The sequence below is a fragment of the Miscanthus floridulus genome, chromosome 8 (assembly GCF_019320115.1).
Source record: "Miscanthus floridulus cultivar M001 chromosome 8, ASM1932011v1, whole genome shotgun sequence".
NCBI lineage: Eukaryota > Viridiplantae > Streptophyta > Magnoliopsida > Poales > Poaceae > Miscanthus > Miscanthus floridulus.
In genome coordinates, this window is record NC_089587.1 from 185,753,625 (window position 1) to 185,769,870 (window position 16,246).

Consider the following 16,246-nt stretch of genomic DNA (forward strand, 5'->3'; position numbering starts at 1 on the left):
TAATTTTTGACCAATCTTTTATGCCAACAATTATAAGCGTGAGGATGAGATTTATTCTTTTTTTTTTGAAATTGTTCATAAAACCAAACACCCATTAGCGTATGTCATTGTATTTATAGCTAATCAAACCAAACACCCATTAGAGCTAACCAGTAAAGGTAGCATCTCTTGTGGGAACCTTAGCGAATCAGCGGAGCACTTCATTTCTTGCATCATACCATGGCCTCGTTCGCTGGTCTGAAACTTGGCTGAAACTGACTGAAAAACACTGTTTTGGCTGAATTGTTGTGAGAGAAAAACACTGTTCCGGCTGAAAAAAGAAGCCGAACAAGTCGAATATGGGGTAAGCCGAACACGACACATGTTTGTTGAGATATCAAAAAAAAATCATATGGAGGTTAGGATGCCAAGCATTTTTTCCTCTTTTTGAGTGGATATCAGTATTTATTTGAGATCCCGTTCCACACTTGCACGGACTGGAAACCCCACAGGCCACAAGTCCACAACATCGATCGGCACACGGGTGTTCCTCGATCTCCATGTAACCACTACCACTACCACGCTGACGCATACCGAAACTCACGGGCCTCAAACTTCCACACGAGGACGCCGCTCCACGCATACGTCGATCCACTGGTAGTCGCCGCTGTTTCCTACACGACTGTCCGCACATCATCCTGACGCCCTGTCTCCCACTCCCACTCGCCGAAACGGGCACTTATAAAGTCGCAGCGGGCTGGGTTTACTCCTGGTCGTTACAGTGAGAACAGGCTCCCACCTCCGTAGCTCAGTTACACACGACACCCGCTCGCCTTCGTATCCTCCACCTCCGTACCCCTCTCACTCCACCGGCCCTCGCCTCGGTGCGTTCCAGATGATCACGTTCGCGGACCTGACGGAGCCGGCCGCCGCCGGCGCCGAGCGGTGCGTGGACCGGCAGCTGTGGCTGGCGTGCGCGGGCGGCATGTGCACCGTGCCACCCGTGGGCGCCAGCGTCTACTACTTCCCGCAGGGCCACGCGGAGCACGCGCTCGGCCTCGCCGGTGCGGCCGACCTCTCCGCGGCGCTTGTCCCGGCGCTTGTCCCCTGCCGCGTCGCCGCAGTGCGCTACATGGCTGATCTGGACACCGACGAGGTCTTCGCCAGGATCCGCCTCGTCCCGCTACGCGGCGGGGAGGCGGACGCGGGTGGCCTCGAGGACGATGCGGCCGCCGCGGCGGACGAGCAGGAGAAGCCGGCGTCGTTCGCCAAGACGCTGACACAGTCCGACGCCAACAACGGCGGCGGGTTCTCCGTGCCGAGGTACTGCGCGGAGACCATCTTCCCGCGGCTTGACTACGCCGCCGACCCGCCCGTGCAGACCGTCGTCGCCAAGGACGTGCACGGGGCCGCCTGGAAGTTCCGCCACATCTACCGGGGCACGCCGCGCCGGCACCTGCTCACCACGGGGTGGAGCACGTTCGTCAACCAGAAGAAGCTCGTCGCCGGGGACTCCATCGTGTTCCTCCGCGGCGACAGCGGGGACCTGCACGTCGGCATCCGGCGCGCGAAGCGTGGGTTCTGCGGCGCCGGTGGAGGCGGAGGCGAGGAGGCCCCTACGCCCGGGTGGGACTACTACGCGGGCCTCATGCGAAGTAATGTGAGCCCGTGCGCGGCCGCCAAGGCACGGGGCAAGGTGCGACCAGAGGACGACTCAAGTTTAACTCGGACTTCAACCCCATTAAGCGTCTAATGGCATCCAGTTGAGACACCGTTGACCGATCATGAAGGGGTTTCTGTGCCGAGTCCATCATGTCGTAGAACGCCTATGCAGCTGCCTCCATCTCCTCCTTCTCACGTCCCTCATCGAACTGTCCTTGGTGAAAGTCATCTAACATGTCTGCTACTCTGGCATCAGCATCAAAAGCCTCCACCCGTGGTCTCACCACCTCCTCTCTCATACGATGGGCTTCACCATGGTGGACCCACCAGGTGTAGTCCAGCGTAAATCATTCTTCACAAGGTGTTTACCCATATCCACCTTGTTTACCCTTCTCCTGTTTCCATATTTGCTGTAGGGACACAAAACTAGGCAATGTCCTTTAGCAGCCTTGCCAAATGCTATTCAAGAAAGCATTGGTCTTGTTCATCCATTCATTGGTGTAATCACTCTGACTTCTCTGGCCCGTGTACATCCACTGATGGTCATCCATCCTCTAACATATGTATCACGAGCAAAGTAACCATCAATTGCATCTACATGGTGTTCCTACTGTCTAATGTGAGGATAGGTCCTAATCCCACCCGCGGATGCATAGATGAGGTTAGTCTCCATGCTATACTCCTATCCAAGACAGAATTTCAGTAGCACCTCCTCGCTGTTCTCCAGATACACATCCTGCCAAAGAAGAGTGCGTATCCGGAGAACAACAGGGAGGTGATGCCGAAACTCTATCTTGGATCGGAACAGACCATGAAAACTAACCCATCTATGCATCCACGGGCTGTCCAAAAAATGTGGACAATCCAAAACAGATACGGTCGTAGATATGCAAAGATCTGCATACCTCCAACCATATCTCTTTCGAACAGGAGACGCCTAATTGGGTTACGCGATCTACGACCATGATACGGAAAGAGGGGTTATACCTAGGGTGGCGATGGAGTTAGGCTAGCAGGGCCATGGTGGGTCAGTGCAGTGGCAAGGCGACACGGTGCAGGCAGACCCACAGCGGCGAGGAAGACGATCGGGGTCACCGAGATACTCCAGCTCGGCTACGATGACTCTTCTCTATAAAAAAAGAACAAAATACTATCTCAGTTCAAAATTTTGACAGAACCTCCCCTGCATAGTGAGGTATCCAAAACCTACAAAAAACATATGCACGATGGCCGATAACCACATATACATATGCATTCAATTCAACATATCATTGCCAAGTCACATTCATCCACCACCACCGCCGCCACCGCCACTCTACTCTTCTACTACTACAACCACCACCACCACCGCCACTCTACTCTTCTACTACTACAACCACCACCACCACCACCACCTATTACTACTACTACCACCACAACCACCTACTGTACTACTACTACCACCTCCACAACCACCTACTACTACTCTACCGAACTCTACTTCTACTAAAACATACTACCACTGCTACTCACTACTCACCTATGGTGTCAGGGCTGGGAGGGCGTCGGGTGTCGAGGTCGGCCAAGGCACGCCGAGGACGGGGAGATGATGGCCGCGGTGGTCGGGGTCGCGCCGAGGATGGCCAGGGTCACGCCGAGAGGGCCGGGGCGGTGCTGTCGTGGGCCGAGGCACGGGCCATGGGGTTGGAGCGATGGGCGTGGGGCGGTGGGTGCCAGCGGGCCATGGCGTCCGAGGCGGCTGGCGGAGGTGCGCCGGTGTGGGTGGGCCGGCTGGTGAAGGCGGTGGGGGCACGCCGGCGGGGCACGCCGCCATGTGTGGGCGACGGAGCGACGGGGCACGTAGGTGGGGTGGGGCGGGCGGGGGCGTCGGCGGGTGAGGTGGGTGAAGGTAGTGGGGGCACGCCGGTGGGGGCATGCCGCCGTGCGCGGGCGGGCGTGCGCGGGGCGGGGCGGGACGGCGGCGCGCGTGTGTGCGTGTGTGGGAGGGAGGGAGGTAACGGTTGGCCGGTTTGAGTGGATGGGCCGTTTGCCGAGTGCCCCGATCTAGCACTCGGCAAAGGACTAGGGCTGCTGGTTTGCCGAGTGCTAGATTGGGGCACTCGGCAAACGTGTTTTTTTTAAATCTAAACCCTAAACCACACTGCATCGTTTTTTTTTTTAAAAATACCACTTTGCCGAGTGCCGGGCGGAGAGGCACTCGGCAAACATTTTTAAAAAAAATTGGCACGCTCTTTGCCGAGTGTCCCCGTGGACACTCGGCAAAGGGAAAACTTTGCCGAGTGCCTGGCATCTGGCACTCAGCAAAGAGCATGTTTGCCGAGTGTCAAAAGATGACACTCGACAAACCAATTTTTTTTTGTATTTTGACCTCCAAACTTTTTCTGTAGTCCTCTTACAGTACTTGGTACTCCATGTCGAAATTTGGTACATTTCCCGAACTATTTGCTATAGTTAGTTAATTTATTTTATTAATTGATTTTTTTCAGAAAATGCAAATTTGAACTGCACGTGCATCGAATAATGGAATTTAATGATTTAAAAAATGATATTCATGGTATTGAGTGTAGTGTGAGGCCGTATCTAGGAATGGACCCAAAATTTTGAACATCTTGTTCACAAAACATGACCACGAACTTGGGATGAATTGTTTTTAAATTCTATAAAATGCAAACAAAGTTTGAAAATCATGAAACTTGTCGAGATGCCATGATATCGTATGTGGAGGATGTGATAAAAATTTGAGAAGGTTTGGTGCACGTGATCACGTACGATGCTTACAAACTAGGACATCTCCACATATGATATCCGATATCACATGTGGAGATGTCCTGGTTTGTAAGCATCGTACGTGATAAGTGGGGAAAAAATAGTTTGCCGTTTTCTTTGCCGAGTGTCAGGGTCTGGCACTCGCAAAGAAGTGGTTTGCCGAGTGCCTACCCGCTGGCACTCGGCAAACCTAGACGGCAGGCGGCGGCTGTTACCTGACGCTGCTTTTTGCCGAGCGCCAGGGTTTGCCGAGTGCCTGACACTCAGCAAAAAGGGCCTTTGCCGAGTGTCTAGCTTTGCCAAGTGCCTGATATGGCAAAGCCTTCTTTGCCGAGTGTATATCATTGCCGAGTGCGACACTTGGCAAAATAGCTCTTTGCCAAGTGCCCGACTTTTAGCCCTCGGCAAAGAAAGTTGCACTCGGCAAAGGATCTATTTCCCATAGTGGAGACAGTAGAGATAGAGATAGAGATGCTAGAAAAAGAGAAAGTTGCATTGAGAAGTGGAAATGATAACCAATTTGAAGCAAGTATAGAAGACTAGAAGGTCAAGTATTATGGGACGAAGGGGGTAAGTACATGTGAGAAGTGTCCAACAAAATTGTCCTCCATATAACACCGCCATACTCATAGTCAGCTGTAGCACGAGTGCAGCCAACCAATGTACCAAGCAATAGCAGTCAGCAACCATGCAACCCAAATCGCCCACACATTGAGCAACCAGCATAGCTGATAGCACAACAGCTCACACCACATGTTCCTCGATCAGAGATCTATCCCTTCTACCTCCTTCCTCACTGAGCCATCCATTCACTCATTAATTGTTAACCACCTCTACGATCCGAGGATGACTAGTAGGAGCAATACATCTGGATGTTCATATGTGACTAGTAGGAGCAATACATCTAGATGTTCATATGCTTACTCAGGCAATTACCATAGTATGAAAGGGACTATAGCTTAACACTAGTGGCATATATGAGAATCATGTTTTTGAGGTGTCAAATAAGGGATTTAGGTTTATGTCATTGGCATGTAACGAATTTTCTCTTGATTGAAATAGATGTTGTTTGGTAAGTAAGATATATCATCATTTTAGACTTTCATGCAGACCAAGTAGATGGTTCCTTGTTTTAAAGAAAATATAAACCTTCCTGTTGTTCTCAAGTCTTCAAGATTAATCTTAGTACTAACTACTAACAAGCAAGGTGGACCACGAACAGAGCATAACATAGTTGGTTAGGTTATTTGTAGTAATGGAATTGTCTACGTATACCTAGGTTACAGAGTCCACGATTTTGCATTGGTGACTACATGATAATGTTGCTAGAACTACTAACACCCATATTGCATAGGTTAATTACCATGATATTAGTTTTGAATATGAAAATTATGGAAATTATGTACAAAAGCCTATGCAGAACTCCTAGGTGGTGCACTGGAACTCCCCATCGAATCTTTCGGCTCCAACGGACATAGAAATGAACCAAAGCTCTCCGTTGGGATCACAGGAGCTCTCTAGTGTGTGTTGTTTTAGCCTCTCGAGTTGCAATGGCTAGTTTGATTCATTGGGGCTATATTACCCCCATAACCCATCCATTTCAAGGGTCTTGGAGTTGAGGGAAGTTGCTAGTGAGTTGAGGCTCATCCGTTAGTTTTCTAGCCACCAAAAGTGCTTACAGAAAGATTAGGTGATTACCAAAAGTGTTATGTGTAGTGCTTATGCTAGTTAGAGGCTGCTTTAGTGCTTGCTCTAGATTTAGGTCTAGTGTTTAGTGAGGTTTGCATACCTCCAAGCTATTGTTGCTTGCGTGTATCAAGAATTGTACTCTAGGGCTTGTAGTCTTTCAAGACCTTCCACAAGTGAAGTGGCCACCTTGGTTGTAATAAGGGAATGAGGCTTGCACTGTTTTGACCGGAAGCTCGATATTGATGACGACGGAGAGTGATGTGAGAGAAGGCCACCCGAAGACCCATAGTTTGGAAGTCCCGTGGGCGAACCATGGAGTTAACCGATTGGAAGATTTGCTAGTTCATTATTGTTTGGGGGTGTTTGGTTTACTCTTGACCTCCAAAATCTAGTCTCATTTAGTCACTTTTTACCCAAACACTTTGACTAAATGGGACTAAATGGGCTTAGCCATCTAGTCACTCAAATATTGCTAAATGGGACTAAACATCACCTTTTAGCACTATTTGTCCAGCCGTTTAGCCCGTTTAAACACCATGTAAACGCTACACGGTGGTGCTCTATTTCCGTTTAATCGTCCGTTTACCCCGTTTAATTGTTCGTTTAGCCTGTTTAACTAAAAGGGACTAAAAGACCTCTTTTTGTCTCTTTTAGAAGTTAGTTTAGGTGACTAAACTTTAGGAGGTGCAAACCAAACATGCCCTTAGTTGTGGTCATGACTCTGTGACCGACTACAGTGGATCACAAATACTAGTCGTGTTCATTATGATGGACGGCTGGTAGGAAAGAACTGTGTGTTCATACAGTTAGGATTTGCCGAATGCTCCATTAAATCTAGGTAACCACTGCATGGTCTCCATGACATAAAGGATCAGACGACCTTTTCTTCTAGCCATGAGATACTTTAGGGAACGATAACAACCTTGCATTGTCATTGGGTGCGTGCTAGCTTGAAAAGAGACGCGTGGTCAGTGGAGATACGTAGCTATGATAAATCATATCCTATGTCCAAGAATACCCAATGGGTGACGAATTGCGGTGCATGATATGATCATTGAACAAATCTTCAAGTTACATGCCATTTAGGTGATCATGCAATAAGTTGTACTACCTCTGTCCCCAAAAGAATACAATTCTACCACAGTATCACGTTTAGTACCTTAATTTGACGAATTATAGATAAAAAAGTATCCATGTTATGATGCAAAATAATACCATCAGATTAATTACGAAATGTATTTTCATAATAAATTAATTTAAAAGACATAAATGTGAATATTATTCACTAAAACTTGGTCAAACGTGAATCACATTTTGTGGCACACAACCCATAGTTACATTCTTTTAAAGACGGAGGTAGTACGCTATGTTGCAACACATGAACATATTTTGTAGTGAACTAAATGTCCAAAAGTTAGCACATAAGAGGCTAATCATGTAAGTTTTAAGATAAAGTTGTAAGGTCAAAGCTTAATTTTGATCTATTGAAAGCATCTAGGCTCCTAGTTGGGTTTCGGTGATTAATGACAATACATGATTACTATGACTAATGTGTGTTTTGCAGAGGCAATTAAGTTAGGTCATGGTAATTGAGATCGATTGGGCTATCATGGTGGTCATGCCCCTACGATGGAAATCGTTTCGGTTTTCAAAGGATGGACGACAAGGTTAAGGATGGACTAGTTCTAAGTGTCGATTGGAGTTGAAGAGACACTTAGAGTAGTTTAGGACTTTGTTTTTCCTTTGGCCATACTATTAAGGGGGGTATGGACGGGTAGCTTGACCTAGATAAGTCTAGTGGGTTAGGTGTGGTGCACACTTGCTAAACCTAACACTAGGTAGCTCCTAAAAAGCCCTTAGATCTATTGGAGCAAACTTCATTCATGTATGATCGAGAGTTGAAGTGAATGGAGGGTCAAATACTAACCGGACGCTGGCTCCGGTGTGACCGAACGCTGGCTTAGGGTCCGGTCAGTTCATTTGACTAAGGTGTTTTCGTCTGGTGCGACTGAAACGCTGAGAGGTCAAGTGACCGAACGCTGAGGGCCAGCATCTGGTCGACTCCAGTAAGGTTCCAGAGAAGGAAAATCACGACCGAACACTGGCCAGCGTCCGGTCACACTGTAAACACTAGAGTTCGGGGTGAACTGACCGGCGTGTCTGGTCAACATGACCGGAGCGTCGGTCACCCCGTAGAGGCACATAACGATTTGTTTTTCAGCCCATGTTATAAATACTTCCTCCATTCATGTGTGGGGGCACTTTTGCTCATTTCAACAGCTGAGAAACATCCTTGAGAGTGCCAAGAAGAGCAAGGTCCTAGTGAGGTGATTGAGATTTGAGAATCCTAAAGAGAGCCCTCATTAGTGAGATCAAGAGTAGCAAAGTGTGCATCCACCCTTCTCATTAGGCTTATCGTGGTCAAGTGAGAGTTTGTGCTTGTTACTCTTGGTGATCGCCATCACCTAGATGGCTTGGTGGTGATTGGGAGATTGGTGATCATCCAGCGGAGCTTGTGGATGACCCAACTCAAGTTATGAGCGGTTGTGGGTGATTCATCACGACGGAGTGTCGAAGAATCAACCCATAGAGAGCACTTGATCCTTGCGTGATCAAGAGGGAGCTATACCCTTGCGCGAGTGCTCCAATGAGGACTAGTGGGGAGTGGCGACTCTCCGATACCTCGGCAAAACATCGCCGTGTTCCTCCTTCTCTCTTTACTTTGAGTTTTTACTTTGAGCAATTCAATTCTTGTCATTTACATTCCTAGAATTGCCATGCTAGAGTGGGATTGGAACTTAAGGTGTTAAACTTTTATGCGTTAGATCAATAGAAACACTTTCTAGGCACAAGGGGTTAATTGGGCTAACCATAGAGTTTAATTATTGTAAAGAAATTTAGAATTAGCCCAATTCACTCCCCTCTTGGGCATCTTGATCCTTTCAATTGGTATTAGAGCCTCATGCTCATGTATTTAGGCTTAATCACATAGAGAAAGATGTCTCACAGGGATGGACCTCCTCCTATCTTGAGGGGGATGATTTTCCATATTGGAAAATTTGCATGGAGGCGTACTTAAAAGCTCTAGATGTTGGAATACTTAGAGCCACCTCACAAGGCTTCCCAAAACCTCAGGATGCTACTAACCTACAAGGCGATGAGGTGAATTTTGAGAAATGGAATGCAAAGGCTCGAAACATCATATTTAGAGGCCTTTGCAAAGATGTGTTCAACCGGGTGAGGAACCACAAAGACGTCCATGCACTATGGTCAGACGTTTGTGCGCTCCATGAGGGAACAAAGAGTGAGTGTGAGGAACGCTATCATCTAGTCATGAAAAAGCTTAACTCTTTTGAGATGCTTCCTAAAGAATGTGCTAATGAAATGTATTCACGTTTGAATGTTCTTGTAGAGAAGTTAATGGGCTTGGACTCACTCAAATGCAACCATCCGATGTTGTAAGAAAGATCTTGAGTGTCCTCCTCATTGACAAATATGGGCATATTGTGATCGTGCTTTATCAAGGTGATCTTTCCACCGCTACACCGACACAAATCTTGGGAAAGATCAATGCTCATGAGATGTACATGCACATCACACCTCAAGATGGCTCATCCTCTAATAAGAAGAAAGAAAAGGACTTAGCATTCAAAGCTAGTCAAGAGAAGGGCAAAGCAAGGCTTGAGTATGAGAGCTCAAGTGATGATGAAGTTGATGAGGCAAGCCTTGCTCTCATGGTGAGAAAAACCGCCAAGATGCTAAAGAAGCTCAACAAGAGTGGCATCAAGTTTGATGGCAAGAAGAAGAAGTTCTTCACTAGCTCTAAAAGGAATCCAATCTCTGAGATGGATTGCTACAATTGTGGAGAACTTGGTCATCTAGCTCACCAATGCACAAAGCCCAAGAAAGACAAGTTCAAGAACAAGAAAAAGGGCAAGAAAGATGACTCAAGTGATGAAGATGAGAAGAAGAAAGACAAGCCATACAAGAAGAGAGATGACAAGAAGGACTTCCACAAGAAGAAGAAGAGTGGAAAGGCATACATCGTCGGTGATTGGCTCATGGACATTGATTCATCTAGTGGCTCATCCGATGATGATAGTGACAACGAGAAGGTGGCCGCCATTGTTATTGACTCGTCATCATCTTCACCGCCATCATCCTCTACACACCTATGCCTTATGGCCAAGGGTGAACGCAAGGTATCAAACGATGATGAGAGTAGTGGTGATGAACATGCTAGTAATGATGATAGCGATAGTGATGATGATGAATATGAATCACCTTCTTATGATGATCTTGTTAAATTGCTAAATAAATACTCCAAGATCATTATAAAGACTAGAGCTAAGAATAACAAGCTAGAAGCTAAAAATGATTCTCTTTTAGCTACAAGTGATATAGCCAAAAAGGCTAGTGTTGAGCATAGAGAAGCAAATGAAGCTATGTCATCTAAACTCAAGGAGCTCAAATCTTCTAAGAAAGAGCTTAAAGATAAACATGATAAACTTGAGAGGATGCATAAAGAGCTCATCACTAGCCATAATATGCTAAAAGATAAATATACTACTCTTAAGATTAATCATGATAATCTTGTTATTGCTCAAGAATATTTATTCAATGAGCCACATGATGCTACTAATAATGTTGTTAAGATTGATATAGCTACATCATGTGATGATTTAATCATTGAGAGCATTGAGCAAAGTTCTAGTAGCAAGGGCAAGCAAGTGGTTGAGGCCGATGATTATGATGAGTTTGTCAAGCTCAAGAATAACAATGAAAAGCTCAAGAAAGATCTTGAAGAACTCAAAACCACCAAGTCTATAGTGCTAGAAACTCTCGTTCATGATGATGGGTTGATGCTTGAGAATGAGAAGCTCAAAGAAGAAAACAAGAAGCTCAAGGAAGAGAAAAACAATGATGCTCTTAAGGAAGAGAACAAGAAGCTCAAGTTGGAGAAAGAGCATCTCAAGATTGGATTGAGCAAGTTCACTAGAGGCAAGTATCTTCAAAGTGAGCTACTAATGAACACCGTCATGAAGATAGATAGAAGTGGCATTGGGTACATGGCAAACAAAGAGAAGAAGGCTCAAGCTCAACAACAACAAAAGCCAAAGCCAAAGAAGTGTTTTGAGTGTGGACAAGAAGGCCACTTTGCTCATGAGTGCCAAACTCCACCACCACAACCCTTGCCCAAGCATGCTAGACCTTTTGCCTTCAATGCTCACTACATGCTTAGAAAGGATTCTAGTGGAAAGATAAAAGTCATGTTCTTAGGACCTCCCAACAAGAATAGGCCTAAGAAAATTTGGGTTGCTAAGTCACTTGTTGAGAAGATGAAGGGTCCTCAACAAATTTGGGTTCCTAAAGCTTGATCTCTTATGTGTAGGTAAACTACAAGACCGATGGAAGTTATTGGGTTATTGATAGTGGTTGCACACAACATATGACCAGTGATCCTCGTATGTTCACCTCACTAGATAAAGAAGTAGATGGACAAGAAAAAATCACATTTGGAGATAATTTAAAGGGCAAGGTTAAAGGATTGGGCAAAGTGGCAATATCAAATGATCATTCTATCTCAAATATGCTATATGTTGCTTCATTGAGCTTCAACTTGCTATCCATTGGACAATTGTGTGATCTTGGCTTCCAATGCTTGTTCACCGAGAAGAAAGTTGTTGTATCTAAGAAGGATGATGATCAAGTGATATTCAAAGGATTTAGATACAACAACCTATATCTAGTGGACTTCACCTTAGAAGATGCAAATTTGAAGACTTACCTATTCACTAAAACAACACTTGGGTGGCTATGGCATAGAAGACTTGCTCATGTTGGGATGAGCTCACTCAAGAAGCTAATGAAGAATGACTTGGTGAGAGGGTTGAAGGATGTGAAGTTTGAGAAGGACAAGCTTTGTAGTGCATGTCAAGCCGGCAAGCAAGTTGCAAATACTCATCCAACCAAAGCTTTCATGTCAACCACAAGAGTGCTAGAACTCCTTCACATGGATTTATTTGGACCAACAACATACAAGAGTTTGGGAAGAAATCTTTATTGTCTTGTGATTGTTGATGACTATTCAAGATACACATGGGTATTCTTCCTTCATGACAAATCTAAAGTCGCATCTTGCTTCAAGAAGTTTACCAAGAGATCACAAATGAGTTTGAAGTGAAGCTCAAGAAGATTAGAAGTGACAATGGGAAGGAATTTGACAACACAAATATAGAAGCCTATTGTGATGAAGTTGGGATCAAGCATGAGGTCTCCGCAACATATACTCCTCAACAAAATAGTGTAGTTGAGAGGAAGAACTAGACATTGATCACTCTTGCAAGAACAATGCTTGATGAGTACAACACCCCCAAAGCTCTATGGGCGAAAGCTATCAACACCGCATGCTATGCATCCAACCGCCTATTCCTTCAAAAGTTCCTTGGTAAGACATCTTATGAGTTGCTTAATGGGAAGAAGCTGGACGTCTCTTTCTTTAGGGTGTTTGGTTGCAAATGCTACATCTACAAGAAGCGGTAACACCTAGGGAAGTTTCAAAGATATTGTGATATTGGTTTTCTTGTTGGTTACTCATCAAAGTCCAAAGCATATAGAGTATTTAATCATGCCACCGGCTTGGTTGAAGAAACATATGATGTGGAATTTGATGAATCTAATGGCTCCCAAGGAGCACATGAGAATCTTGATGATGTAGGTGATGAACCATTGAGGGAGGCTATGAAGAACATTCCAGTTGGAGACATCAAGCCTAAAGATGATGAAGATGATATACAAGTGATTGATCCACCTTCTTCATCAAGTGTGCCACAAGATGATGATAAAGATGAGAGAGTAGAAAATGAAGACACCCATGTCTCCCATGATCAAATGGTGGTACAAGCACAAGATGTTGATGCTCCACAACCTCCTCCTCAAGTGGTCAATAGGAGAAATACACATCTACTATAAGATCATCCATAAGATCTCATCATAGGGAGTCCATCAAAGGGTGTAATGACTCGCACTCAAAAACTTGCTTTATTTATTGCTCATCACTCTTTTGTCTCTTGCTATGAGCCTACCAAGGTAGAAGAAGCTCTTCAAGATCCTGATTGGATAAATGCCATGCATGAAGAGTTGAACAACTTCACCCACAATAAAGTTTGGACTCTTGAAGAGCGGCCAAAAGATGCAAGAGTTATTGAAATAAAGTGGGTGTTCCGTAACAAGCAAGATGATCAAGGTGTAGTTGTGAGGAACAAGGCAAGACTAGTTGCAAAGGGGTTCTCTCAAGTTGAAGGTTTGAATTTTGGAGAGACCTTTGCACCGGTTGCAAGACTAGAAGCCATTCGTATCCCCCTTGCATATGCATCACATCATGAAATGAAACTATATCAAATGGATGTGAAAAGTGCATTTCTAAATGGCTTTATTAATGAACTAGTCTATGTTGATCAACCTCTCGGGTTTGAAGACCCTAGATATCCTAATCATATTTATAGGTTGTCCAAGGCATTATATGGGCTTAAGCAAGCCCCAAGAGCTTGGTATGAGCGCCTTCGGGACTTCCTCATTGAGAAGGGCTTTACCATCGGGAAGGTCGACACCACACTATTTACCAAGAAGCTTGATGGGCACATCTTCATTTGTCAAGTGTATGTTGATGATATCATTTTTGGATCATCAAATGAAGATTCTTACAAAGAGTTTGGTGAATTTATGTCAAAGGAGTTTGAGATGTCAATGATTGGAGAGCTTACATTCTTTCTTGGTTTTCAAGTCAAACAAATGAAAGAAGGGATCTTCATCTCTCAAGAGAAATATACAAATGATCTTCTCAAGAGATTCAAGATGGATGAATGTATGCTAATCAAGACACCAATGCCAACTAATGGACATCTCGACCTAGATGATGGAGGTAACACGGTTGATCAAACTATCTACCGCTCTATGATTGGTAGCTTGTTATATTTAATCGCATCTAGGCCCAACATCATGTTTAGTGTATGTATGTGTGCAAGATTTCAAGCTAATCTTAAGGAAACTCATTTAATTGCAGTAAAAAGAATCCTTAGGTATCTTAAGCACACACCAAGCATTAGCCTTTGGTATCCCAAAGGAGCTATATTTGAATTAATTGGCTATTTCGATTCGGATTATGCCGGGTGCAAAGTTGATAAAAAAGCACATTTGGAGGGTGCTATTTGCTTGGTAGATCACTTGTGTCTTGGTCCTCCAAGAAGCAAAATAGTGTGGCTTTGTCCACCGCCAAAGCGGAATACATTGCCGTGGGTGCTTGTTGTGCACAAATACTTTACATGAAACAAACTTTGCTAGACTATGGTGTTGTTCTAGATAAAGTATCTCTTTTGTGCGACAATGAAAGTGCGGTAAAACTTGCAAATAATCTGGTTCAATACTCGCGCACCAAGCACATAGATATCCGTCATCACTTTCTTAGAGATCATGTTGCTAAAAATGAAATATCGTTAGAAGGTGTAAGGACCGAGGATCAATTGGCAGATATCTTCACTAAACCGCTAGATGATGCAACTTTTTGTCGATTGCGGAATGAGCTCAATGTTCTTGATTTTAGTAACTTTACTAAAAATGAGCTTGTGTTGTCCCTTGCATTGCATTATAATATACAACATGTTTAATTTTTGATAATGCATATAGGGCTTATCTAACATGGTTAAGATAACCGCCATAAAGCGTGTGAAGAAGCTTAACCTTGGATCAAACTTGACAAGCAACTAGATTTATCTTCAAGTATTGCATTGTATATGCATGAATGTTGTTTTATTGTTTATCTTCAATTGCCCTCTTATTGCCTATTTTCATAAAAGGAATAATAGCCTAGGGCAAAATATTTTTGAAAAACATGAGGGTTTGAGAGAGGTCACTCACATCAGTCCTAATTGGTGTTTATTTGGATCTTATTGGAGTTGGGACTTGATTGGGAATAGACAGCACGAAGGACTTTGAAGATTCGCTGGAAAAGGAGTGACCGGACGCTGCACCGGACTCTGATGTCCAGCGTCCGGTCAGTTTACAGGAGGTGAACCTACTGCGAAGGAGTGACTGTATGCTAAAACAGTGTTCTCCTAGCATCCGGTCAGATGGTGGCTCTACGTCTGGTCGATCGAAGATGAAGGAGATAGCTTGCACCGGACTCTGGCTACGTTCGGTCATGATTCTAGGGGATTTGGACCTCTCTAGAATCGAACCGAACGCTGGGTGGCAGCGTCCGATCGCTATCACCGGAGCGTCCGGTCAATTGAAAATGGGTGGGATTCAATCTCTTTCTTGTTTCCTTCTCTGTCACATCGGGGGGACCCCTTTTTAACCGCAAGCCGCCCGTGCTACACCTCACCACCCACACGCCACCCTGCCCGAGCTATCGCTGGCCGCCGCACCCCGCACCGCCGCTCCCTACGCCGCTCATCGCGCCTCTACGCCCACGCGCCGCCGTCATCGCCACCGCCACTGCCGCCGAGCCAGCCTCCCCCGCGCCTTTGCTTTGGGCCACCGCTCCCATACAGCAGCTCTAGGCGCCACCTCAGCAAGCTCACCGCGCTGCAAGCTCCGCCACCGAGCTCTTGTGGCCGAGCCGTCTTGCTTCACGCCAGCGCCACCACAAGCCCGTGCTGCTCCACCGCGCCTCCCCGCGTCCGTGCGCTCCCGCTCATCAACCGTTACACCGCCATGCCCTAGATCCCATGCCACTGTGCCCTAGCTTCATCATCATTGGTGCCCAAGCCACTACTTTCCTCACTGATTCATCGCAGTGCGTTGCCGAAACCCTAACCCTAGCCGACCCGGTGGTTCCCCGATTCGTTCCTCTTCTTGTCGTTTCGCCGGTTCGTCAGGTAGCAAGCCCTCGATTCAATTTCGTACCTAATTACTTGCTTTCTTAGGGTTTTGTATCTCTAGATGAATAATTAAGATTATCTGTATATCCTCTATTCTATCGTGCAGCGAGTCGGTGCCGTTGAGGTCCTATTTGCAGTTATCAGTCAACTCGGGGCCAAGCTCGTGAGTACGGATCGAGGCCAAGCCTCGAAAGTGATAGTTGACAGTTGTTTCTTACCAGCAGCAGTTGTTCTCTTCAAATCCAACCGATGGTTCGCTTTAAGAATGTTGG

The 16,246-nt window shown here is 45.6% G+C and overlaps 1 protein-coding gene across 1 annotated transcript; it reads left to right on the forward strand.

The window, feature by feature from the left end:
* The first annotated feature begins 766 nt into the window (after positions 1–766).
* Positions 767–1,732, forward strand: LOC136470321 (auxin response factor 8-like). The gene has a single exon (XM_066468206.1). It carries the CDS (start codon positions 875–877, stop codon positions 1,730–1,732), a length of 858 nt encoding a protein of 285 aa, XP_066324303.1. The 5' UTR covers positions 767–874.
* The last annotated feature ends 14,514 nt before the right edge of the window (positions 1,733–16,246 follow it).

What these genes read in the sequence shown, in the direction of transcription:
- LOC136470321 (XM_066468206.1), top strand. Translation starts at nt 875, where the DNA reads ATGATCACGTTCGCGGACCTGACGGAGCCGGCCGCCGCCGGCGCCGAG.